Source organism: Sorex araneus, chromosome 1 (genome assembly GCF_027595985.1).
Source record: "Sorex araneus isolate mSorAra2 chromosome 1, mSorAra2.pri, whole genome shotgun sequence".
In the NCBI taxonomy this organism is placed as follows: Eukaryota; Metazoa; Chordata; class Mammalia; order Eulipotyphla; family Soricidae; genus Sorex; species Sorex araneus.
In genome coordinates this window covers 166,577,396-166,603,099 of record NC_073302.1, presented here as the reverse complement: position 1 = coordinate 166,603,099, position 25,704 = coordinate 166,577,396, and the positions used below count along the sequence as shown (strand labels likewise).

General features: G+C 38.6%; 1 protein-coding gene across 1 annotated transcript in view; it reads right to left on the bottom strand.

Annotated features, from left to right (window-relative positions):
• Nucleotides 1-25,704, bottom strand: part of ADGRV1 (adhesion G protein-coupled receptor V1) — a 534,581-nt gene that overhangs the window by 427,025 nt on the left and 81,852 nt on the right. Inside the window, exons 24-33 of the mRNA XM_055138625.1 lie at nucleotides 25,273-25,475; nucleotides 23,148-23,277; nucleotides 20,036-20,116; nucleotides 18,257-18,396; nucleotides 11,589-12,198; nucleotides 7,791-8,006; nucleotides 6,232-6,447; nucleotides 5,135-5,379; nucleotides 3,229-3,410; nucleotides 1,351-2,162 (exon numbers count right to left, since the gene is read on the bottom strand). Coding sequence (XP_054994600.1) covers nucleotides 1,351-2,162; nucleotides 3,229-3,410; nucleotides 5,135-5,379; nucleotides 6,232-6,447; nucleotides 7,791-8,006; nucleotides 11,589-12,198; nucleotides 18,257-18,396; nucleotides 20,036-20,116; nucleotides 23,148-23,277; nucleotides 25,273-25,475 — 2,835 coding nt within the window. The remainder of the gene's footprint in view (nucleotides 1-1,350; nucleotides 2,163-3,228; nucleotides 3,411-5,134; nucleotides 5,380-6,231; nucleotides 6,448-7,790; nucleotides 8,007-11,588; nucleotides 12,199-18,256; nucleotides 18,397-20,035; nucleotides 20,117-23,147; nucleotides 23,278-25,272; nucleotides 25,476-25,704) is intronic.

Sequence of the window (25,704 nt, the reverse complement as noted above, 5' to 3'; positions counted from 1 at the left end):
GGTGATAAGTATATCATAGTTAACACAGATACTGTTAGTTTAGTGCATATGCCTGAAACCTACATAAATATTGTAAATCAATGCTACCTCAATATAGAAAACTATGAAAACAAATTTTATATTATTTACAGGGCTGGAGTGATAGCACAGCGGGTAGGGCGTTTGCCTTGCATGCCGCTGACCTGGGTTCAATTTCTCCATCCCTCTCGGAGAGCCCCACAAGCTACTGAGAGTATCCCGCCCCCATGGCAGAGCCTGGCAAGCTACCCAAAGCCTATTCAATATGCCAAAAACAGTAACAACAAGTCTCACAATGGAGATGTTACTATGCCCACTCAAGCAAATTGATGAACAATGGGATGACAGTGCTATGACAACAGTGCTACGCTTAAAAATCATTTTCATTAAAGATTTTTCCTGACCTGTTTACCAGAGTCATTTAACAGTCATTTCTCTAGCTCCCAATCCTTTTTACCATGTGTTTGATTGTGTACATATGGCTCACTCTTGTAACTTCTCTACTAGAATTTGCCTTAGCATTGACCCTCTTTTCCCTTAAATGCACTGACATCACATAGAAAGAAAAAATATATTCCCTACAAATATCTTTTTAATAAAACTAAAAAGATACAGATGTAGAACCATGCCAGCATCTGTCATGACAATTATTTATTTATTTATCTATTTATTTTTTAATTTTTTAAATTTTATTGAATCACCATGAGATAGTTACAAGCTTTCATGTTTGAGTTACAATCTCACAATGATCAAACACCCATCCCTCCACCAGTTCATGTTCCCCACCACCAATATCCCGGGTATGCCCCCCCTTTCCCAACCCCCCCCGCCTCTATGGCAGACAATATTCCCCATACTCTCTCTACTTTTGGGCATTATAGCTTGCAACACAGACACTGAGAGGTCATCATGTTTGGTCCATTATCTACTTTCGGCATGCATCTCCCATCCCAACTGGTTCCTCCAGCCATCATTTTCTTAGTGATCCCTTCTCTATTCCATCTGCCTTCTCCCCTCTGCTCATGAAGTAGTGTCACGACAATGATTAAGAAGCCACCTAACTTCTGTTTTCAAAATCATACTATACTATTATATATTAATAAGAATATAAGTGGGGGGCAGGGCACATGCTACCCCCAGCCCGCTAGTGACTTACTCAGGGGACCATATAGGACACCCAGGATCCAAGCAAGAGGTTGGCCTTGTGCAAGGGAAGTGCTCGACCTGCCGTACTATTGCTCCAGCCCCTAGATCTTTATGAGCACTGTCAGAAAAGTTAACTCTGGTGACTTTTCAAGGGGTAACAAAAATCCATTTAGAATCATCACTCACCTTCAGCAAAAGTCAGAATGTCTCCAGCACCTATAAAATCTAAACCTTCAATAGCAGTTCCACCAATGACACGCCATTCAACTGTCACCTGCCCCAGGCTTCCCCCGGTCCTGTGGATCATCAGCTCCACTGTGCTCTGGGGCTGCTCCTGAACTTCAACATACAAGCCATCTTCAGAGGTATTGGGACTTATACTGTAGATGACAAACACTCCGTAGGCATCCCCATTTAAGGCTATGACAACTGTTGAGGTGTTTGGCTCGCCTATGGTTGGCTGGTTGCTAAAACTGACCGTGGCATTCATAAGGTGGACTTCAAGGAGAGAAATCTGGAAACTCTCATCCATCTCTGGAAAATGATCTGGAAGGACAGAGACTGTAAGGTTCACAAATCCTTCGCCTTCCTGCATTATGGCCCGCTGCCTCGTCACAGGCTCATAGTCACTGCCAGCTGCAGCCTGACTGCTAAAAAGAGACACTACCCTGGTCGTGTTTTTCCTATAGGTCCAGAAGCCCGAGTCGTTCACAGTTGGGTGGATCCATGATGTCATCCAAAAACACTGGGGCCCCTCGGAAGCACTGACAATGGAAAATGCTGAGCAAGCATGTTCCTTGAGGCACAAAGCAGCACATGTGTTCTGGGGTTCCCTCGTTGCAGAGACATTGACCCAAGTTCTCCAGAGCGGATCAGGTGCCCCTTGAATTGGTGCTTCATAGAAGGACAGTAAATCTTGACCTCCCTCCACCGCCAGCGCCACCACATCAATGTCAGAAGTACTGTAGAGCAGCAGCAGTTGGCCAAAGTGCCCGCCGCTAAAATGTGGAGGGACAAAAGACAGCTTAAGCAAGAGAAACCTGAATTCCATGCAGAGAAGAAAAGAGCTGACGGGGTGCATCAATATTTCAAATATAAAGTACTAATGCAATGTTGTTGTTTTTTTTAACTATACGTTTCAACATTTTGCCTTTTCACCTAAGGAAATCTTGCTGGCTTTGTAACCAATTGCATCTTTAATCAACTTATATAAACGTGTTACAGGACATGCAAATCCCATCCATTTGAGAACTATCAAACAATTAGAAAAATAATTCCATGACAAGATTTCACTTTTCACTGAATGTAACTAACACCTTGACTACATTTTAAAGAAATGCAATTTCTTGCCACAAAGTCCAGAGTGCTCTGGGACAGGGATTGGGACGTGGGATGGAAACATCACAAATTTGGTGGTGGGAAGGTATAATAGTGGTGGGACTGGTGTTTGAATAGTAAATGTAATTAAATATTGTTAACTACAGTATAAAATAAAAAAAATTTAAAAATACAAAAAAAGTCCAGAGACCATATATATATATATATACACATATATGTATGTGCACATATATATGAGTTGATTTCAGAGATTGGTTCCAACATGTATGTGTATACATGCATACATGTCCATATATGTGTGTATACATGTATATATATTATTTCTGAATTGTTACTAGTGAACTGTATGCTCTATCGGAAAAGAAATGTACTAAAAATTACACTTGATTAAGCACACTATCGTTCTTTAATTTGGAGACTAGTCATATTTAAGTTTCCATTTAAATGAGGAGCAGATTAAAGCAAACATTTTTCAGTTAGGAAGCCAAGGATACACGATCCATATCATTAATGAATGACAGGTTTGATTTTATAAAATTTATTCTTTTTCAATGGTCATATTCAAGTAACAAATTGGAATAGCCTATCAAATAATTTCCATTATGTAAAAATACCAGTTTTGCAAACTGAATACTTCGTAGAGTCACATATCCTTTCCCTCTACCCCTTCCTCTCCCCTCCCGCCATTCCCCTCATCCCACAGACGCGAGCGGCCATCTCCAGTACCTTCGCCTGACAGTTATGTTAACACAGGAACTTCTCTCCAGAGGCTCTTGAACTCGGTAAACAGACTGAACAAAGGCTACTGTACCATAAGGGTTATCATTGGCAGGAATAACAATGTTTGCCACTCCATCTACCCCAATAGTACCTCCACCAGAGGCATCAGTTAGTTGCACTTGGATAACCTAAAAATACAGTGAAAAATTCCTTAACAGATCCCAGTTCTGAAATTAGATGATGCAGGAAAAACAAATATCTACAAATACAAGAACAAAATGGAATGGAATATAAATGGATTCAAAGAACTTCTCCCCTTTACATGTGCAAACCCACCACGTAACAGAATAGTCCATCATCAACTCTTAATAGAATTGATTATACTTAAGAAATACAGCTAGTTAAGTACTTAATATTGTCACATAATCCTGTGAATAAATTTTAATGCCCCATTTGGGTTTGCTAATATATAAAAGAATTTTTATATACTGTAAATATATGTGATTTTAATAATATTTGATATGTTGTTCCTCGGACTGCTTTAAATAAAAATTCTTACAATTTTTAAAGACTGGAGCGATAGCACAGTGGCAGGGCGTTTGCCTTGCACGTGGCCGATCTGGGTTCAATTCCTCCACCCCTCTCGGAGAGCCCGGCAAGCTACTGAGAGTATCTTGCCCCCACAGCAGAGCCTGGCAAGCTACCTGTGGTGTATCCAATATGCCAAAAACAGTAACAAGTCTCACGATGTAGATGTTACTGGTGCCCGCTTGAGCAAGTCGATGAGCACAGGGATGACAGTGACATTGACAATTTTTTTAAAAATCCTAATTACAGAACCAGAGCAACAATACAGTGGGCAAGGTACTTGCCTTGCATGCAATCAAACTGGGTTCAATCCCCAGCATCCCAAATGATACCCAAACCTGCCAGAGCCAGTAATAACCCCTGAGCATTGCTGGGTATGCCCCATTCAAAAAATATTGTAATTGCACCTAAATTTATTTTTAACTGTATATATTAACATCTCATTTTATAAGTGCATGATGACTTAATTAGCGTTCAGATGCAGTTTATGACTTTTTTCTAATACTTAAAATAAATAATTTTTAAATAAAAAATTTTATACAGGCCAACTAACATTCAAATAAAATTTTATGACTTTTCTTCTATACACTTAAAATTTAGGAAAAATAAAGAATTTTATGCTGGCCAGAGATGTAGAAGAGCAGGCAAGGAGCTTGTCTGCATGCAGTGGGTTTGGTCACCAGCACCACATATGGTCCTGAGTCCCACTCGAAGTGATCCATGAGCTCAGAGCCAGCAACCAGGAATAAACTTTAAGCACCACTGAATGTGTCCAACTCATCCTTCCCCCAGAACAAGCAATTTTATGATATCTAATCTTTAAAATTTTTGAATTTCATAAAACTTTTTCAGCCTCTACATGTAATAAGTCTACTCATTTGTCATTTTTCTTATAAAAAATAAATGCCAGACATATATCTAGCATGATATTGTCATATAGTAAATTCTCAATATGGCTGAAGAATAAATGAATTAATATATGAAAAAAATCTAAATCTGAATTTAAAATTGGTTCACACTCAAGCCATACCAGAGTCTAGATGCAAACATACTAAGAATTAATACAAAATAATATAGCAAAACTTATGACAAATACATGCAAACTAATTTATCAGTGTTCAAAAATATTATTCTATAAAAAACATTGTAAGCCTATTTCTAAAATGTTTTTGTTGCCTGTAAGATCACTTTCACACATTTGAAATTCTTGAAGAAATAATCTGTTTGACATCTCCTATAAATGTCACAATAACAACCATCTGTTCTAGTCACTATCAGACAAGGCACGAGCAGAGTGTCATTCTATTCTAGCCATTCCTCTCACCTCTTCAGTCTCCGGAACGTCGTCAGCCAGGACCTCTAACAACAAGGTTTGAATGGTTTCCCCAGGGGCAAATGTCACATTACCTGAGACAACTCGCAGGTCGCCAGCAGCAAGCTGTCCATTAATGGTGGCAACCCACTGAACAGTAACATTGCCGAGTGTCCCAGAATTTCGAATTATTGCCAGGTTTACCTTCACTGAGCTAAACTCAGGTTCCTCTACAATAAGCTTAGTAAGCTGAAAACCTGAAGGGCAGAGCAGAATTAATATCAAAAACAAAGAGAAACTGAGTCAACATAAGCCAATGAATTGTCATCCCACACTTGATGCTTTTCCGCACAAGTAGCTGAAACCGGTCAGTGGCATGGGATCAGTAACATTGCTCAAATCCAGCCCCATGCCTGTTATTTCTCTCTGTGATAGATGCAAAAACCACACAGTGAGATGCCCAGGGAGTAAGCCATACTCCAGCCGTGACAGAGATGGGCACAGGGAGTTCTGTGGCTAACTCACATGGCAAGCCTGACTGTTCATACTAACAGACTTTCCTGCTTATCAAAGAGATCTAGAAACCCAGAAATGTATAAATATTCATTAATGAAATTATTTTTTAAAGAAATGCCTAAGGTTTGCTAGAAATCACTGGGAGCGGGACCTACTCCAAATCCTGAAAGTCTGTGGCTTCCATACTTGTGTTGAGTATGACTTCTTTTTAAAAACTATACCCAGTAACCACGCCTACATATGTGCAAATGTGCACTATGTATCAGTAACAGCAGATCATAAAATTAAATGTCCAAATATTGGGCATCCAAAGGATATGTATGATTTATACTAGAGGTCCCAAACTTATTTGGCCTACACCTATCACCTTCTTTTCAAGGAAAAAAAAAAGTACTCGACACGCTACTAGAAATATATCTTCTTTAAATAATCAAATAGAATGTGCCCCCCACCTGCACCTGAGGCTTCACCTCCCACATCCCCATTACAACACAGACACACACAGACACACACACACACCCCTACCCAGATGGTACGACCCACTTTGAGAAATACTGATCTACAAAGACAAGTAAAAAACATGGTCTGGTTACCAAATAATCCATAGGGGTCATCAGAAGCCTCAATAATAATGACGGCCTCTTCTGATGGCCCCAGTTTGGCTCCTCCTGTTGTTTCGTTCAGCAGCTTCACTAGAAAAGTTTCTTCTAGCTCAGGATAGATATCATTAATGATATAGATTGGCACAGCTTTGCTGGTTTCCCCTTCTAACAAGACCACATCTGAAGAAGCTATACTATAATCTTCACCTAGAGAGATAGAAAATCAAAATGCAAAGGCATTCAAAAACATAGTAACAAAATTTTGTTATACTAACAAAAATGTTTATGTGTGAAATTATCATGGATATCCTTGGGAGAGCTTTAGTCAATACTGAATCATTCATTCTCAACAGGATTTTCTACCTTTTGCCAAAAATGGGGTGAGGGGAGGCAGGTCAAATATTTTAAAATAATAGAAAAGATCTCCTAAAGATATCCATCTTCATCCCTTCAGATTTGTGTTTTGTTTCCTTTTGCATGGGGGCCATCCACAGCTGTACTCAGGGCTTACTCCTAACTGTCTGCTGAGGACCAGATGGAGGGCCACGTCAGCCTCATGCAGGGTAAGTGCCTCACCTGCATCTTTTCCCACATTATTCATTATCATTTACACAATGAACTCCTCTCACATATTAAAATGTAAACACTGAGTAAATTCAACAAAACTTCCTTAGTTTATTTTTCAAAAACTTTGTACATAATGACCAAAAACTTCTGGTCATAGTAGCATCAAAAATCATATACATTTTCCCCCAAACATTTATAAAAATTCTAAAAGTTTGGTGTCATTAATGTAGATACAAGCTCCATATGTGTGCCTTTAAAAAATGTGGGTCATAATAGTTGGAAACAATCACAATGCAAAAGAACTGAGTGTTGAGAGTAGGTAAAGAGATATACATAATTGCCTTTCAGTATATGTATTGCAAACCACAATGCCCCAGAGGAGTAAGAGAGACAGAAATGGAGACAGAGACACAGAGAGATACAGAGACAGAGACACAGAGAGAAATAGAGACAGAGACAGACACAGAGGAAGAAGAAAAGTGCCTGCCATCGAGGTAGGCTAGTGAGGAGCAGGTGGGAGATTGTGGGAGAGAAAATGGAGACATTGGTGGTGGGAAATGTGCACTGGTAGAGGGCTGAGTGTTGAAACACTATATGACTAAAACCCAATCATGAAAAGCTTTTAAAGGTCTATCTCAAGGTCATTCAATTAAAAAGATTAATTTAAATAAAGAAAAAAGATGCGTGTAGTGTAGGGAAGATGGTACTGAGGTTAAGGCATTTGCTTTGCACATGGTTCACACAGGTTCTATCTCCAGCCCTGAATATGGTCCCCGGGGCCCTACCAGGAGTGAACCCTGAGCAGAGTCAGGAGCACACCCTGAGTACAGGCAGGTGTGGTTCCAAACCCCAATCCAATAAAATAAAAGATGACAATACGATTAATTTCTAGTTCATTTTTTGAGCTACATCTTTGAGCACATTAATCAAGGAAACACTGTCAATCTAAAACCCTTCACTGTTCCCAAGATGAAGGATCTCACCAGCTACTGCAGTTATTGGCACTGCTTTAAACTTCACAGAAACATCTGCAAATGCTCCGCCTGTTCTAGTCACATTGATAATGGGTCCGACATGATTTTCTGCCACTCGAACAACTGGAGCTGAGAGCTGAAGGACTCCAAATGCATCATCGTTGTTAATGATGATCAGATGAGCAATAGTTTCTACATAAGGCCCCAGGCGTGGAGAATTTGGAACTGAAACACAGAAGAAAAGTTAAATATCAAAATTCTAAGAACTGGCCAAAATTCATCAAGAAAACTCAGCAAAGATTCTATCAACTGAAAAGGGTCATCCTTTGCAATTTTGTCTCTACTATTTATATTTTTAAAAAATAACTGATTATTTTAAAAACAGCACTAAACATGAAGACTATGAACACAGAATTCACATGTCTTTATTTTCTTGTAGCTTTACATTGCAGAAAAATTTTTATTTAGAATCTTATAAAAGCAATAGCAGTACTGCAGGTATAGTTCAATAAAAATTTGGAGAATTTCAGTCTAAGTGATTTGAAAAAAAATTGGAAAATCTACCAACGGGCAAACAAATGAACTTAGTCATCACTTTGCATAACATTATAATGATAGAATCTACAGGGGAATGGCTTTCTAATTAGTTCATCTCCAAGTATATTTGGGAAAAAAAATGTATTTCAGATACCATATTGAGTATGAAAGCAATTTTCATGCTAGCCTTCCCTGACCAGCTGCAAATCATCAGAGTCTAATCACTGTTGTCCTTCACAAACCACTTCCTCCCTCCTCCATCAGGCCATCAGAGCCAACAGTCATGATCTGTCTCAATGGGGAAGTCGCCAGCCTCAGTGTCCCTCCAAGCTGCCTGATGAGAGTGTGCGCCAAATTAAGGCTTACTTCTTTCTTTCCACTCCTTTAAAGAGAGCAAAGCTTATTCTGAAGACATTCAGAACCATCCACAAATTCTCCCTGACTGATTTTCTAGGTTCAATCCCAACCAGCACCCTTGTGATCACCTTGTTGATCACCCTTGTGATCAACAATATTCAAAAAGCATCTCTTTTTCCAGGGGAGCCCACATTCGGCAATGCTAATGGGTGACTCCTGGCTCTGCACTAAGGAATTACTCCTGGCAGAGTTTGGGGAACCATATGTGGTGCCAAAGGTCAAATTCAAGACTGCCGAGTGCAAGGCAAGCTTCCTACCCACTGAACTACCTCTCCAGCCTCACCAAAAGCAACTCTTTAATACAAATGAAACATCACCAAACTCATATCAGAGGTACGAAATTTAAGTTCACAGTTAGAATTACTCTAAGAATCTTAGTATTGTGATTATGAATAACATTTGACATTTTAAAAAATTAATCTTAAAACAAGGCATAAAATCATTTCACTTCAATAACAGGGCAGTTCAAGTATTTTCTTATGCTAATATCAAAGTTTTCAATTAGCAATAAAAAAAAAAGTTCAGGACTGGAGCAATAGCACACCTGGTAGGGCATTTTGCCTTGCATGTGGCCGACCAGGGTTCAATTGCTCTGTCCCTCTTGGAGAGCCCAGCAAGCGACCAAGAGTATCCCGCCCGCACAGCAGAGCCTGCAAGCTACCTGCGGTGTATTCGATATGCCAAAAACAGTACCAAGTCTCAAAATGGAGATGTTACTGGTGCCCGTTCAAGCAAATCAATGAACAATGAAGACAGTGCTACAGGGCTACAGTGCTACTACACTTAGAAATCCCTAAAAACTCTACAAAGAAAGTCCTAAAAACAGTAAGTTTGTGTAGTAAAGTAACAGGATACAAAATCATAGGCAAGAATCCATTACTTTTCTATATGTAAATAATGAAATAGAAGAGAGAGAGAGAAATTAAATAAATAATCCCATTCATAGCTGTGCCTCAGAAAATCAAACACTTAGGAATCAGACTAACAAAAGAAATAAAAGACATTTTTTAAAGACATTGGTGAAAATGCTATTGAAATTTAAATGGACTCATAAAGCCTGCCCAACAGCCAAAGCAATCTTGGGGGGGGGGAAGAGAATGAGGAGCTTCTTTTCCCTAACTCCGAACTGTACTATAAAGCAGTAGTTACAAAACAGTACAGTACTGGAGTCAGACAAAAATCCCTAGATAGATAGTTTAGTTCTGATATAGGAGCAAAAAGTATGAGCAGAGCAAGTAAGCCTTTTCAACAAGTAGTGGTCACATGTCAAAAAGCAAAAAGAACGCAGATCCCTTTCTAATACCATGCACAAAAGTCAAACCAAAATGTACTTTTGGTATAAGACCTTGATATCAGACCTGAGTCCATAAGCTATGTTGAGAAAAACATAGGAGGAATATCTCATGACGTTGAACTTAGTGATACCTTTAAGGATTCAATGCCATTGGCCAAGCAAATAATGGCAAAGATTAAAATGGGACTATATCAAACTAAGCTTCTGCTCTGCAAAAGAAACAATGATCAGAATAAAAAGGTTGGGACCCAGATTGAATGTTCTACCTGCACTTGCCTTGCACACAACCAACCAGGGTTCAATCCCCAGCATTCCATATGGTGCCCTGAGCACTGCCAGGAGTAATTCCTGAGTACGCAGCCAGGAGTAACCCTGAGGAACACTGCCAGGTGTGCCTCCATACTTAAGAAAAGAATAAAAAGGTTCCTCACAGACTGGGGGGAAATATTTGCTCACCATTAATCTGATAAAAGGTTATCATCCAACATATATAAAACACTGATAGGACTTTACGAGAAAAAAAAAAGTGAGCCCATCAGAAAAAAAAAATGAGTTCAAGAGATAAACAGAAACTTCCTCAATAAGATATACAGATGGCCAAAAGACATGCAATGCATCCACTGCATCATTTCTCATCAGGAAAGTGAAAATTATTTATCATCAGGGAAATGTAAATAAAAACAATGAGATCTTCCAGAGGGAGAAAGGAGAAGAAGGTAAATATCTTGCTACTATGACTGTCCATATTCTACTTAGTTGATTACAAAATGCTTTAAAGTTCTTGCATGGAGTAGAACAGTACTAGAGGTCAGTTACATATGAATTACACAAATGCTTTTAAAATTTAGTTTCACTCAAAAATATTAATTAGAAAAGAATTACAAATCAACATTACAGCACTTAGTTCAATAGCCAAGGTACAGAAACAACCTAAATGCCCAACTATGGATCAAGAAGTTGTGATGTAAATACACAATGGAATACTATACAGCTCTAATTCTATTCAGCTCTGAAAACATATGGATGCAACTAGAGGATGCAATGCTGAGTGAAGTCAGAAACAAAGGGAGAAATACAGACAGATATCTTTCATATGTGGGACTTAAAGACACAAAGTAATGTTACAACACAATAAGGCAACACAAGGAGAGAACTGATTCATAAAATTAGTTTGGAGGAAAGCTGAAAGGGAGGAGCCTTGGAGACCTTGGGAAAGGGTAAGGGTTAAAAACACTGGTGACTGTGGTGTTATAATATGTATGTAAGAAACAATCAATCAGAATACTTTAAAACACAGTACTCAAATCAAAATTTTTTTAAGTTAAAGAAATAAAAAATAAAATCCAATTTGAAAATGTATAAACTTTGAAAACATCACTTTATGTTTTTAAGACCTATACTTTCAGTTGCCTTATAAAATTTTGTAAGATGATGCTTTCAAAGTTAGAAGCTACTACTTTTATCGAATTTTAGATCATAAACAATTCTAAATGAATACATAAAGGATTATTTTTTAAGATTCTTGCCTCTAACTAAAAATAACACTAATGATTACTTACTTGGGCGATCCTGTCCATTCTCTATTAAAGTAGAGTTAAGTAGTTCAATAAATAGAGATTCCGACCTTTCAGGCTCATCATCATCCAAAATTGAAACCGTTATTGTGGCCTCACTCTGATTAGTCCCAAAAAGAGCAAATCCAGAAGCTGGTATACAGTCTCTTCCTTGAGTTGCTCTGGCTAAGTTAGGTGGAAAGTGAGGTGGCTTTTCCATCTCACCTAAGGTTGCATAAGCAACCATGACTTTTCCCATGAGGCCTTTTAACCTTATTATCGACAAGGTAATGTTCTGTGTTGCTTCCTCAACTTGAATTGGTCTATTTTTCTCAGAAAATATGAAAACCCCATAAGGATCATCACTAGCCAAAATGACCAGTGTAGCATTCGTATGATTGCCCAAAGATCCAGTGGAGACACTGAGGATTGACACAGAGAACACTTTATCCAGTTCTGGCTGTTCATCTGGCAATATTTCCACTGTGATGTTGGCACTCTTCTGCCCAATCTCAAATGTGACATTGCCAGAGGTGAAGGCAAGATCACCATCAGGATCAGACTCTATGCTCCAAATCAAAGTCACTTGAGAAAGGGATCCGTGGCTTCTCATAATCTGTAAGACAGTAATATTGAGACACATTAAAATGAGGGACTGGAGCACATGCTTTGCATGTGGAAGGTTCAGGGCCGACTCCTGGATCACCAGGCCCTCCAAGTACCACAAAGCTACCCCAAAACACAGCTGGGAATAGCCCCTAAGCACAGCAGCAAAAACAATTACAGAAAGTATTTGAAGAGGATAATAGTCAGCTGCACTGACTATAATTACATAATAAAATAAAAATATTAATTTTATTTTATATTACACAAGTTATATCAATAATTTAAGATTCTTAGGCCAGAGAGTTAGCACATGGGTGATGATACACTGATGACTTAGTCAGATTCTCCACATAAGGTCCTCTGAGTCCACCAGAAGTGATACCTGAGCGCAGAACCAGGAGTAAGCCCTGAGCACCACAAAATAATTAAATAAACAAATAATTTAAGATTCTTTAAAGCAGAGATCATATATTTCTATCTTTGAAGACCCTCATAGAATCTTAAAAATTATTTACTACTTTGAAGTACTTACTTAAAAAGTATATTGCGTGAAACTATATATTTACTAGACATTTTAACTTCAAACTAAACTACAGCTGGATCTTCTCTAAAATCATAACATGTATTAGTAATAAAATGCAGTTATTTTATTTGCACACTCATGAAAGCTCACATTTACTGCAAAGATGTTACAAACAGATAAAAATGTTCTGTGAAGTTATCCATAAATTTTATTTATAACATAATATGAGACTGACACCCAAGCACAGTAGACACAAGGGCCAGGAATATTGCTCCATGGTTGGTAGACTGCCTCATGAGCTGGGAAGAAAGTAGCTGGAATAGAGAAGGGATTATAAGTCAATGATGGTTGGATGGATTGTTTGGGATGGGAGATGTGTGCTGAAAGTAGATAAAGGACCAAACATGATAGCCTCTCAGTATCTGTACTGCAAGCCATAATGCCCAAAAGTAGAGAGAGAGTATGGGGGAAATTTTCTGCCATGAAAGCAGGGGGAGAGTTAGTATGGAGGGGGGGGGGGGAGATAATGGGAACACTGGTGGTGGAAAATGTGCACTGGTGGATGGATGGGTGTTCGATCATTGCATGACTGAAACTCAAACATGACAACTTTGTAACTGTAACTTATGGTGATTCAATAAAATAAAGCACTGTATCACTGTCATCCCGTTGTTCATCAATTTGCTCGAGTGGGCACCAGTAACGTCTCCATTATCAGACTTGTTACTGTTTTTGGCATATCGAATATGCCATGGGTCGCTTGCCGTGCAGGCTGGATACTCTCAGTAACTTGCCGGACTCTCCAAGACGACTGGAGGAATCGAACCCGGGTCGGCCGCGTGCAAGGAAAATGCCCTACCTGCTGTGCTATCACTCCAGTCCAGTTTCAGAGAAAAAAAGAAAAGGCTCAGCCCTGCAACTGAACCTCATCAAACTGCCAAGCCACCAAATTATTCCAGACCTATAGCTCCTGGACTCCTCAGAACTTCACAGTACTCCCAACCCAGTGGGATCACAGCAAGGCCGATGGGAAAGTTGCACAGAAAGCCACCAAGCTCAATGAGCCTAACCAACAACACAGAAGACTTGGCTGGCACTGGCCAGCTCAGCAGATCCTCAGACAATGACTTTAATATCATCACTGGGAGATATAACAATGATCACAAATTGACTCTTATGGATCTAAGTTTTGATAATTCCATTTGCCTTTGTGCTGTAATCAACAATATAAAATAAATTTGTGCCTGCAAGGGGCAGAGTGAGCTGGCGGTAGGAAACTGGGGCCACTGGTGGAGAGACGGGCTCACCAGTGGTGGGATTAATGTCGCAACATTTAATGCTCAAGCAACTATATATTACAAACAACTTGGTAAATCACGATGCTATGGAAAAAAATTTAATAAATAAAATATTACATGTAAATCAAATATTGTATTATACCTAACTATTAATATAAAATCAAAATAAAATTTAAGATGGGTTTTTACATAATGATCTAGCAATGCAGAAGTGATATATTTCAATAAGCTCTCCTCATTATTTTTATAAAATCAGAAAAGTTAAGAATCTTCTAGTTCTTCTGAGTTTCTAGAAATAAATTATCTTGAGCACTTTGATGGCTGCAAAGTACACTAGCTTTGTATATGAAAACCATAACTGTTAGCACTGTTGCAGCCGTGTTACCTAAACTCTAACAGTAATTTTTTTTTAATATTATTTTTTTTTATTTATTTTTTTTTATAATTTATTTATTTTTAATTAGAGAATCACCGTGAGGGTACAGTTGCAGATTTATACACTTTTGTGCTTATACTTCCCTCATACAAAGTTCGGGAACCCATCCCTTCACCAGTGCCCATTCTCCACCACCCGTAAACCCGGCGTCCCTCCCACCCTCCCCAATCCCATCTCCCCCCCACCCCACCCTGCCACTGTGGCAGGGCATTCCCTTCTGTTCTCTCTCTCTAATTAGCTGTTGTGGTTTGCAATAAAGGTGTTGAGTGGCCGCTGTGCTCAGTCTCTAGCCCTCATTCAGCCCGCAACTCCCTTCCCCCACATGGCCTTCGACTACAATGTAGTTGGTGATCGCTTCTCTGAGTTGACCTTTCCCCGGAACGTGAGGCCAGCCTCGAAGCCATGGAGTCAACCTCCTGGTACTTATTTCTACAGTTCTTGGGTGTTAGTCTCCCACTCTGTTATTCTATATACCATAGATGAGTGCAGTCTTTCTATGTCTGTCTCTCTCTTTCTGACTCATTTCACTCAGCATGAAACTTTTCATGCCCATCCACTTAACTACAAAATTCTTGACTTCCTTTTTTCTAACAGCTGCATAGTATTCCATTGTATAGATGTACCAAAGTTTCCTCAACCAGTCATCCGTTTTGGGGCATTCGGGTTTTTTCCAGATTCTGGCTATTGTAAACAGTGCTGCGATGAACATACATGTGCAGATGTTGTTTCGATTGTACTTTTTTGCCTCTCTGGGATATATTCCCAGCAGTGGTATTGCTGGGTCAAATGGGAGCTCAACCTCTAGTTTTCTGAGAATCGTCCATACTCTAACAGTAATTTTTACTGAATATTTAAAATACAGTCTCCCAATCCCCACCTTAGTAGAAGGATGAATATACATGTAATAGTCCCATTATTATGATTATCATATTATTATTATTATTATTGCATTCCATAAGTATTCTGAATAATTTTTCCTTTTAAAATATAGAAAGCAAGCTATATATCCACCCAGTGATATTTCCAGATGACATGCTGTGACCAAGAAAGTGGAAGCAGAAGTGCTATATATCACTTCCAGAATAAAGCAGGGTCACAATAGTCATATGTGAAAAACTTGTGTGTACATCCTTCCCCAACAACAGAAAATCTACTCCAAAACTTCGATTAATCTCAAAGAGACCTATCTGAAGCCCCAGTGAAACGAGTTTTCACAGCAAATGACAAAAGGATTTCACCAATATAAAGGTCACCAAGAGAAAACCCCACTGCAGGCAATAAACTGTAAATGTGAAGAGTTTTGAAAGGTGAGGAATTTTACCCCAGGGAACAATGAGATTCTGCTGAAAACCAGACACCCCAATACTACATTTCTGTAGCTACAATACTGAAACAGAAAGCAAATAATTACAGAGTATAAACTTGGGTCTGGGTTGCTGATGAAAAAGGAAGCCTCAGTTTTCCCTGCCAACAAGAGGGGAGCCCACAGTTTCCCCTCACCAGTAGTTCCATTTCTCCCCATCATACCACGCCTCATCCCCGAGGCCCTATCTTTAACATTCATGGAGTCCTCCAGGACCCTATTCTTCCCAGAACTAGGAGTCAGTCACAAGACAAAGACAATGAACAATACTCGAGGCAGTGACTAGAAAGATAAACCAGGCCGACCACCCTGTAGATTCTCTGCACTCTCTGGAACACTAAGACCTGGTTTTCCTACAAAAATCTCACAAAAAGAGCGACAGTTAACTCAGTCCTCTACTAAGTTCCTCCCCACTTGGAGAGCTCTTTTTCTTCCCTTTTCCACTTTCTAATAAACTTTTCTGCTTTTCGACTCTGAGTCAGCATCTTTAGTATTCAATATTTTCTTTCTTGAATAAAAGGTTCACGAATGAAAATATTGAAGAATCTGGGAATTGCGAAGGAACACAGAGACCTACCGCCACTGCTACTGCCTTGCCTGCATCACTGGCAGGTGACACCTCAGTGACCTCACAGAGATCAAGACTGCTTACTCTTAGCTGTTAACGACCCAGCTCCTGGCAGTCTCCTTTTGCCTGAGATCAAACAACCCTTACTCGGACAGAAAGAAAGCACCCGAGAGACCCCCAAGCACAGGGGCTTCCGCTGCCTGACGGCTCAGACTCTGCCCCCTGCCTGCATGGGATAACCCTGTCAGCAGCAGCCTGAGATCCCAGCTGCCTCTAAAACCAACCCTCAGCGGAGTTCAGCCACCACAAAATTTTGAACCAACCAGCAGCCAAATGGACTCTGGGCACTGACCAGACCACTTAACCTTGCCACACAGGCCATTGATCACCCAGACTCATAGTAACATGTTTGTCACACAGATCTGTGTCATCTAAACTTCAGTGTGAACGTGAGCAGTCACAAAAAAGAAATCACAATATTCAGGAATGAAGAAAAAGGAAGAAGAGTTAATTCACTGTTAGTAGGAATGGCCTAGCCTCTACAGAAAAGAATATGGATGTTTCTTATAAACTAAGATCCAGCTCTCTCACTTTGAACCATCTACGCACAAAACACTACAATAATTCAAAAAGATATGGCATACTATGTTCATTTCTGCACTTAGGAAAACTTCCAGGATATGGAAACAACCCAAATGTCCAACAGCAGATGAGTGGATAAAGAAGTTCTGGTATATATGCACAACAGAATACCAGACAGTCACAGGAAAAATAAAATAAAATAAAATCATGAAGTTCATGGCAACTTGGATACAGTTGAAGAATATCATGTTGCCTCTGCCAATAAACCAGAGGCAGAGAACAAATGCCAGATGATCTAATTCATCTGTGGTACAAAAAGAAATCAAGAGATAGTAGAGTGGGTAAGGCATGTGCCATGCACACAGCCCACCCGGCTTCGATCCATGGATCCCATATGAGCACCACCAGGAGTGACTCCTGAGTGCACAGCCAGGAGTAACCCCTGAGCACTGTCAGATATGGCCCAAAAACAAACAAAAAAAAGAAAAAGAAAGGAACAAACAAATCAAGTGCATAGACAATATCAATTGATAATAAACTCTTTGCATTACAGAACTGAAAATAGTACATTGCAGGGGGGAGGGATGGGGATGAGAAGAGGTGGGTCAAAAGTAACAAGATGGAGGGTCTCTGACATGTATTTGTAGTCGAGAGGTACAAAACCATAATTGCCCATCAACGGTATGGGGCAGAGTTGGGATGGGGTGGACGAAAGTCAGGCCAGAGCAGATATGGGGAGAGGAGCAGAGGGCCGTTGGTGGTGGCAGTAGTATATAGTTTTTTTGTACAAAATACTATTTACTTAAACACTACTGTAGCCACATTATCTTAACATGGATCTGAAAAGAATAATAACAAAGTGCTATTCACTTCTTCACATCCTCTCAGTGAAGAAGATTGTGAAATGTAGCCTTTACAGTTCTCAATCTCTCAGTGAAAGAGGACCATCCACCTCCATTGACATAAGTATACCAGAGTGAAAAACAACTAAACTTCTAGAATTTTAATGTTTACTACCCAAAACCTAGCAGAATTAGAACAAACCTCTACGTAAAATAGTACTTATGTTTGTTACAGCCCCTTTTCCTTCTGGAGGAATCTTCTGAATCCTCAGATCACTCTAGATTGCAAAAATAAATCTCTATGTAAAACTAAAGACAAATGCAAACGTACCATTCAATTATTAATTTGCATTGCCTATGCTACTAGGCTCATAATTCTCCAGCACACAGAAAAAAAGAGTTAACAAGTTATACTGTATTTTTTTAATGTAGAAAATGGAGGAACGATGTACTCACATTTAATTTAACAGTGCTGGATCCATCTTCTGGTTCAGTTCCAGTGACAAAGAGAGACTCGGGGCTAAATTCAAATACACCATGTGCGTGGTCAGAAGCCGCAATTGTCACTAGGATTTGGGAGGCCACTCCTAGACTGGCTGCATGAATAAGTTCCAACAAATAACAAGAAAATGCTAATTAGTAATTTATGAAACAAAAGCAAAGCCAAGGAAGGCTTTAGAAAAGAGTCCTATAACTCACTGAGTGAATTCGAGTTTGTTTTGGAAAGAAAGGCAGACACAAATGGGAGGCGCACACATCGTGCTTTTATGACCTTTCTCTATTTGGGCACTAACTTAGAAACAAATGCTGCATAAACACTTGGAGATGAATGAGGAAAACCTGTTTTTCTTTTTCTCCTCAGTGAAAGAACATTCTTCCACAGAGAACAACTGAGGAAAGTCTCCCACGCCCTGGCTGGCCGCAGAAAGGCAGGAACCAAGATATTGTGTTGACCCTGTGGAATAGCTAACCTCTGAAGTTTGCCAGTGTGGCCTAACACTTAATTTCAACTCAGGCATTAATTCCAACATACGATGATAATCTACTTCTTCTGGCTAAATAGTCCACTTCTATTATAGTAGATGTCAGATTTTTTTAAAAGATGCCATTTAAAATGTTTTTTAATCCTGAGAAGTTCACCCTTACACTATTATGACAGAGAGAGGACAAGGGTCTCAATAGTAGTGATTAAGTAGAGACCCTAGAAGAGGCACTAAGGACTTAGAGATGGAAGGGCAAGTAGAATCATGAGTTCTGACACTAAAATATAAAGCCTGACACTGCAAAAGGCACATTTGAGGATTAGAAGACTTCTCCCTGGACAAACAAGTATTCTATGCATTCAAAATTTGGGGCTAGAATGATAACACAGCAGGTAGGGCATTTGTCTTGCACGTGGCCGACCAGGGTTTGATTCCCAGCATCCCATATGATGCCCTGAGCACCACCAGGAGTAATTCCTGAGTACAGAGCCAAGAGTAACCCCGTGCATCGCTGAGTATGACCCAAAAAGAAAAACAAAAAGGCAAAATTCTGAATCATGCCTATTTAGGAGTCTGTTCCGAAAGGCAACCTTAACAGCCCCTCCCGTTAACTGACAATCTCCCTTTTATTACCTTTTAAATTTTTTCCAACATCCCATTTAATTTCTTCATTTTTCCTATTAATTTTAATAAGATGTTACCTATAAAAACCCATGGTTCCTTTTGTAAAGAAAATAAGTACAAATAAGTATGGCGCATTCACTGTAGAAACATTAATGCTTCCATCTATCGCTTTTTGGAATGACAGCTCAGGGTTCTGGGGTCATTCTTGGCAGTGCTCAAGGGACCATCTGGTGCTGAAGAATGAAGCAGGATTGAGCAAATGCCTTACATAAACCCCTGCACTATTCCCCTGGCCCCTCATCTACCTCATGTAGGAATTCAAAGTATAAAAAAATGTTTTTCAGAAATCTTTTTTTTGTATGATGGCCAAACAAAATTTACATTATAATTAGAATGAAGAGTCATCATTAAGTTCACAGAGAGGATGTTTGGCTTTCTGAAGCAAGCAAGAACTCAATCTGACAATCAGTAAGTCTTGCTGAGTAGCCAGAACATGAAGCAAATAAATCTTCATAAAGTGGGGATGGTTTGTGAGATAAAATACAAAAGGACAGGTACACAGTAACTTGCCAATAAGTGGGTTAGCATTACTGTCTCTAAAATGAAATGCCCGGAAATCACTGCTTACCACGTTTGTGAATAGCTGGAAGGAAGAATTCCATGTCCCCATCACCACTCCCACTGCCTTCAACCCTAAAGAGTCCAGTCACTTCACAAAGAGACATACAGGGACACAATGCACACGACACACATTGACATAAGGAAAAATTAAAAGTTTTTAAGAACATCCCTAGCAAAAAAAAAAAAGGAAATGCAATCATAGTCACCCAATAGCATACAACATACAATCTTCTGAAGGAAACATTATTTTACACAATATGGCAATGGCCAAGCCACCAATATGTAGTAAATCTTCATACACAGAGTCAAGAACTACTCTATGGAAGGCACAAATAGAACTTCTGAATTTTGTCAATTGATAGCCATACTGGGTTGTGGAAGGACTCCCCAGCAGTGCTCAGAGGCCCCTGCAGCATTCCTGGTCATTCTCAGCCCAGCCATGCAGGCCTGACAGTTTGATGCTAGGGCTGGCAAGGCAGTGCTCTAAGGCACAGTGGTCCTGGAGGCCCTTGGGGAATCTAGTTTATTTTAAAAATAAAACTAGTTTTATTTTTAAAGCATCCACTTTGAGCAATCAAATTGTGTCTAACACTTAAAAATTCTTACTGATGCTTTATGTGTATATATAACCACAGAGCCCGACAATTCTCATAAAAGCCACCTTATCATAACAACAACCAATTCAAGATGAGGAAAGCACATCTAATAATTCTCTCCCATGATGTAACCAGACTCCCTCCAGAGTTACTACTCTCAGATTTATTAACCTTTTGCCACTGACACTGCGGAAAGAACTTTAGACAAAGAGTCCAAAGATCTCTATTAGGCCGAAGATGTAAGATGCCAGTTAAAAACCTCCAGTAAGTTACTAAAACTCCCAGTGCCTCACATTTTCATTTAGATGAAATATCTTTTATAGAACTGCTGTAAAGATAAAATATATAATGTAAAATATTTTTGGAGTACCTTGGTAATATACAGAGTGTTGTAATAGTGACTGATTATTCCTTCATTTCCAAAATATCTTATACCCCTCTGTTAATTAACTGAATTGTTTTGGGGAGGGCAAACAGAAAGGGAAACAAAGATAGGAGTATAAAAAAGGAAGTGAGAAAAAGCAAGACCTGTCCCTATGTATGTCCTTCAAACAATATCCTTGCTGGTTTAAGATCTAGCCTACCTTTGTTTTGCTCCTCAAAGGTCTGAGATCAAACAGAAATGAGAGTTTGGAGCACTGAAATTTTGAAACTGTATTAGAATTTATGAGACAAAATGGGTATATGTGAATACTCAATGCAAGGCTTATTTTTATTATCTTATTATCCATTAGTTAGGAGAAATAGCGTAAAATTCTTTGGTTAGTTTAAAACATCTATCTATCCAGGTAGTTACTGTATATAGAATCAGTATTCCAGACAAAACAGTATAGGATAAGGATTGGACCCTTGAGTTTCAAAATAATTCAGTTCCACAAGCTGTCCACATCTTAGTCCTTACTGTGACTCAAGGAGTAAAGGCCAGCTACAGATTCCTTTACTTCCAATTCTAACTCACCACATCAGAGAATGAGAGTGAAAAATAATGGTGAGGGAAGGCAGTTGATCAGACTTCTGCCATTGTCACGTACTAAGAAACTGCAAGATACATTTTTGAATAAATATGCATGCCCAATTCATATATAACAATGTCTACTCTAGAGATATTGGACATATTTATGTAAATTTTCTTAAATATCACTATGATCACAAGTAATTCTCAAGGATATTTGGTGTTTTAAGTAATAATCATGAAGCTTTCTCTGTATTATGTAAATTTTTAGCTATAAATTTTACAAAGAACAAGTTTTCAGATATTTGATAATGACATCCGCATTAATGAAAGCCATTTCATGAAGCCTATGATTTGGATTTATTAGGGGGGGTCTCTGAAGAACAAGCAAAATTGATCATTTTACATGTCAGTTTCCAAACAGATCATTCAGCATAATTTTATTGTTTTAAGCATTCAGCCAAGTTTAATCACTGTTTATTCACTGCCCTGATCCCAAACACTGACTTTACCTCTTCTCCTTTCACCTGGTCTCTGGGAACAGAGGAAGGGAAAGTGTGCCATGTGCCAAAAGATTTTAATATTTCTGTCCTACCCAATATCTCCTGTTCAGATGGCTATTTGACAGCACATTTATTTCAGAAAATAAAGGGAAAACCTGAGTGACAATCCCAGACTTATAAAGGAAGAGACACATATAATAAACAGCATACCAACTCTCAATTTCTTAACATTTATGAAGGAAGGATGTCATATTACACCTATTTTCTAAAATACCCATATAGCACCTGAAAATCAACCACAGATATTTCTGCACACAGACATATAATACCTCATCTAAAGTTACATATAAACATTTAAATATCCTCATTTCCATGCTGACAAGTTTTGCCACTCAGTGGATTTTTCACTACAAACAGCTTCGCTAACCATAGTTTTAGGAGTATAAGAATTAAAGATATATTCATGTTGTTTTGTTTTATTCATAACTACCTCATAATAGTATATCTACAAGGACTAGTTTTCAACACTATGATATTTTAAGATACTTTGAAAACTGGCAGGGCTGGGGAGGGGTAAAAAAAGAGGGGTGATTTTAGAAGCAACTATTATAAATGAAAACTACCAATTAATGATCCAGAAAAATTGTATAATTTAACTTTAAAAGTACATCCCCTGCAGGAAAATGCCAATAGGTAATAAGTGGGGAAAACCAGCATAGCAAGAAGTGTCCATATGATGAACACTAGTTATTTTACCTCAGAATTAACAAAACCTCACAGGACTATATGTAAATGAAACTATAAATTTAATATTAACTTCTAAAACTAATGTCCTACAGTCATGTAAAGAAATGATAATTTTCTTTTTACCAAGAAAGAGATTGCCATAGAAAAAAATTGTCTACCATATATCTTAAGTCATTATTAACCTTCAGGTAGTTCTTTCTAAAGACTATGAATAAGTTTACTTCAAAAATAAATTAATTCAAAGAAACACATTTTCTTTACCTTTGAAGATCATTAGGACAGGTGAACAAATACTCAATATTTCTTAATTACCTGTCTTACCTCCTCCCTCTGGGTTGAACAACTCAACTTTAAAAGATTTTTCCAATTCAGGGACAAAATTATCAGTGATGTTAACAGAAATGTATTTATATCTTTCTCCATGTTGAAATTCTAAGCTTCCAGCAACATTCTGAAAAACAAGATATAGCCATTAGATTTTGATTATTTGGTAGGTGAATTTGTCAAATGGTAATGTTTTCTATGTTCCAAAATAGTTATTGAAAAATGAAAGAAGATAGGTAGAATGTTAAATATAAAATTGCGAACACTTCAGTCAATTGAAGTATTTACTCATAATCTTTTGATTAATCATAAATTTTTACCAACTAAATAAGTAAATGTTTTTATTCATCTTATTCTTATTAACAGTAGTAAAGTCAATATATCAAAGCAATCAAGAAAAATGAGAATCACTAATGGGTGATATTCACAAGTAGTTAACTGAGTGATATGCAAGAATTTTCTTGACCAAGTACATTTGGAACTATTTAAATTAAATTACAGAGTAATTGAAGTATTCAGTGCATTTATAAAGGCATTTTTTTTTCTGAGAATCTCTCCAAGTAACAATGAACATCAGCCCATTTTGTGTGAAATTATCCTTGATTATAATTGCATTTGTGATTTATAATATAACCTCCCATGAGAAAAGTTCTCCCTTTACAAGGAAAACAGTTATTTAACATCAAAGTCTTAAAGTCCTCTTCTTTATAAACATCTCTCTCAAATCGTTATATTAAATATTGTCACTTGTCACTTGTCATCTCGTTGCTCATCAATTTGCTTGAGCGGGCACCAGTAACATCTCCATTGTGAGATTTGTTGTTACTGTTTTTGGCATATCAAATATGCCATGAGGAGTTGCCAGGCTCTGCTGTTCGGGCAGGATACTCTGGGTAGCTTGCCAGGCTCTCTGAGAGGGGTGGAGGAATCGAACCCGGGTTGGCCGAGTGCAAGGCAAACACCCTACCAGCTGTGCTATCGTTCCAGCCCACTGTTTCTTAAATTTCCCTTATCTGATGCTGCCCAACAGAAATTCTTACATTTCACAGGAAAGAAGACAGATTAGAAAATATTTTCTTGGCCATACATTTATCATTTTTTTGGTTTTGTTACAGTTTACATAACATGGTTATAACAGTGTTGGTGGTTATGGTTCTGTAATTTTGAAACAGCAAAATTACAGCTGTTTCACCACCCCAAAATGTCCATAACCTTCTACTATTGTCCCTACATCACTTCTGTAAGAATAATAGTTTAAACCAGATCTTTCTTGTCCCAAATCCCAGTGGTTCTTTTGTTTTGTTTTGTTTTATATGTTTTACTTTTGTCAAGACTCACTACTTCTCACTTGAAGGAAAAAGATAATCAAAATTTAAAACATGCTAATTATTTCTTTACAATGTCGGTTTTGTTTGATGGATATAGACAAGATGAAATAAAATGTGTAAGAAACAATTTATATGTTATTTAAAAAAAAAAACCTAAAACAGGGGCTAGAGAGACAATACAGTGAGGAACACAGTGTTTGCCTTGCATGTGACCAACCCGGGTTCAATTCTCGACATCGCATATAGGCCCCCAAGAGTGATCCCTGACTTCAGAGCCAGGAGAAACCCCTAAGCATCACTGGTTGTAGCCCCAAAACAAAACAAAACACAAAGCCTATAGCATTTAAATAACTGAGACATCCATAACATATTAAGGTGCAAGAAAAATCTATTTAGAAGCTATATAAGTGTCAGATCTCAAGGAACTGTTTAAAGAAACTATCTTCTGAAATGGGCTGGAGCGATAGCACAGCGGTCGGGTGTTCGCCTTTCACGCGGGTTTATCTTGCCCGCGCAGCAGAGCCTGGCAAGCCACCCGTGCGTACTGGATATGCCAAAAACAGTAACAATAAGTCTCTCGATGATAGATGTTACTGGTGCCCGCTCAAATAAATCGATGAGCAACGGGATGACAGTGACAGTGATCTTTTGAAATGATCTGTAATTGACATCATTTAAAAAGACTGGCAAACTATTATTTTTATTTTCCTTATTTCCTATATCCCAACTTCTTCCAATCTTTCAAGAGAAGGATTATATTGCAGACAAAGCTTCAAAAGAGGAATGCAACATACCTGGTAATCATCAGGACTGACTGCTGTTAATGGCACTGTCCTAAACTCCACCATAATCCTCCCCAGGAGCCCTTGTGCACGGGTGACCAGTAACTTCACTTCGCCATCTTCCTCCTGCACAGTGACATGTGGAATGCTGCTGGCAGGCAGGACCATTTTGTCATCAGTCTGAGGAGGCAATCCGGTGGAAAACTGCAGCAGACCTGGTGGGTAACACAGAGAAGCAGAGCTTTCTTGCACCAAATTACTGGTGGAAGAATTTTCATCCACTTGGATTAATCTTTCCAATTAATTTGAGAAACAAAACAAAATTCCGAGATCTGGGGCCACAAATAGTACAGCAGGTAGGGCACTTGCCTTGATAGGCTGACCTGAGTTCAATCCCAGGAAGCCCATATGATCCCCTTTAATTTTCAGAATGTCAAACATTAA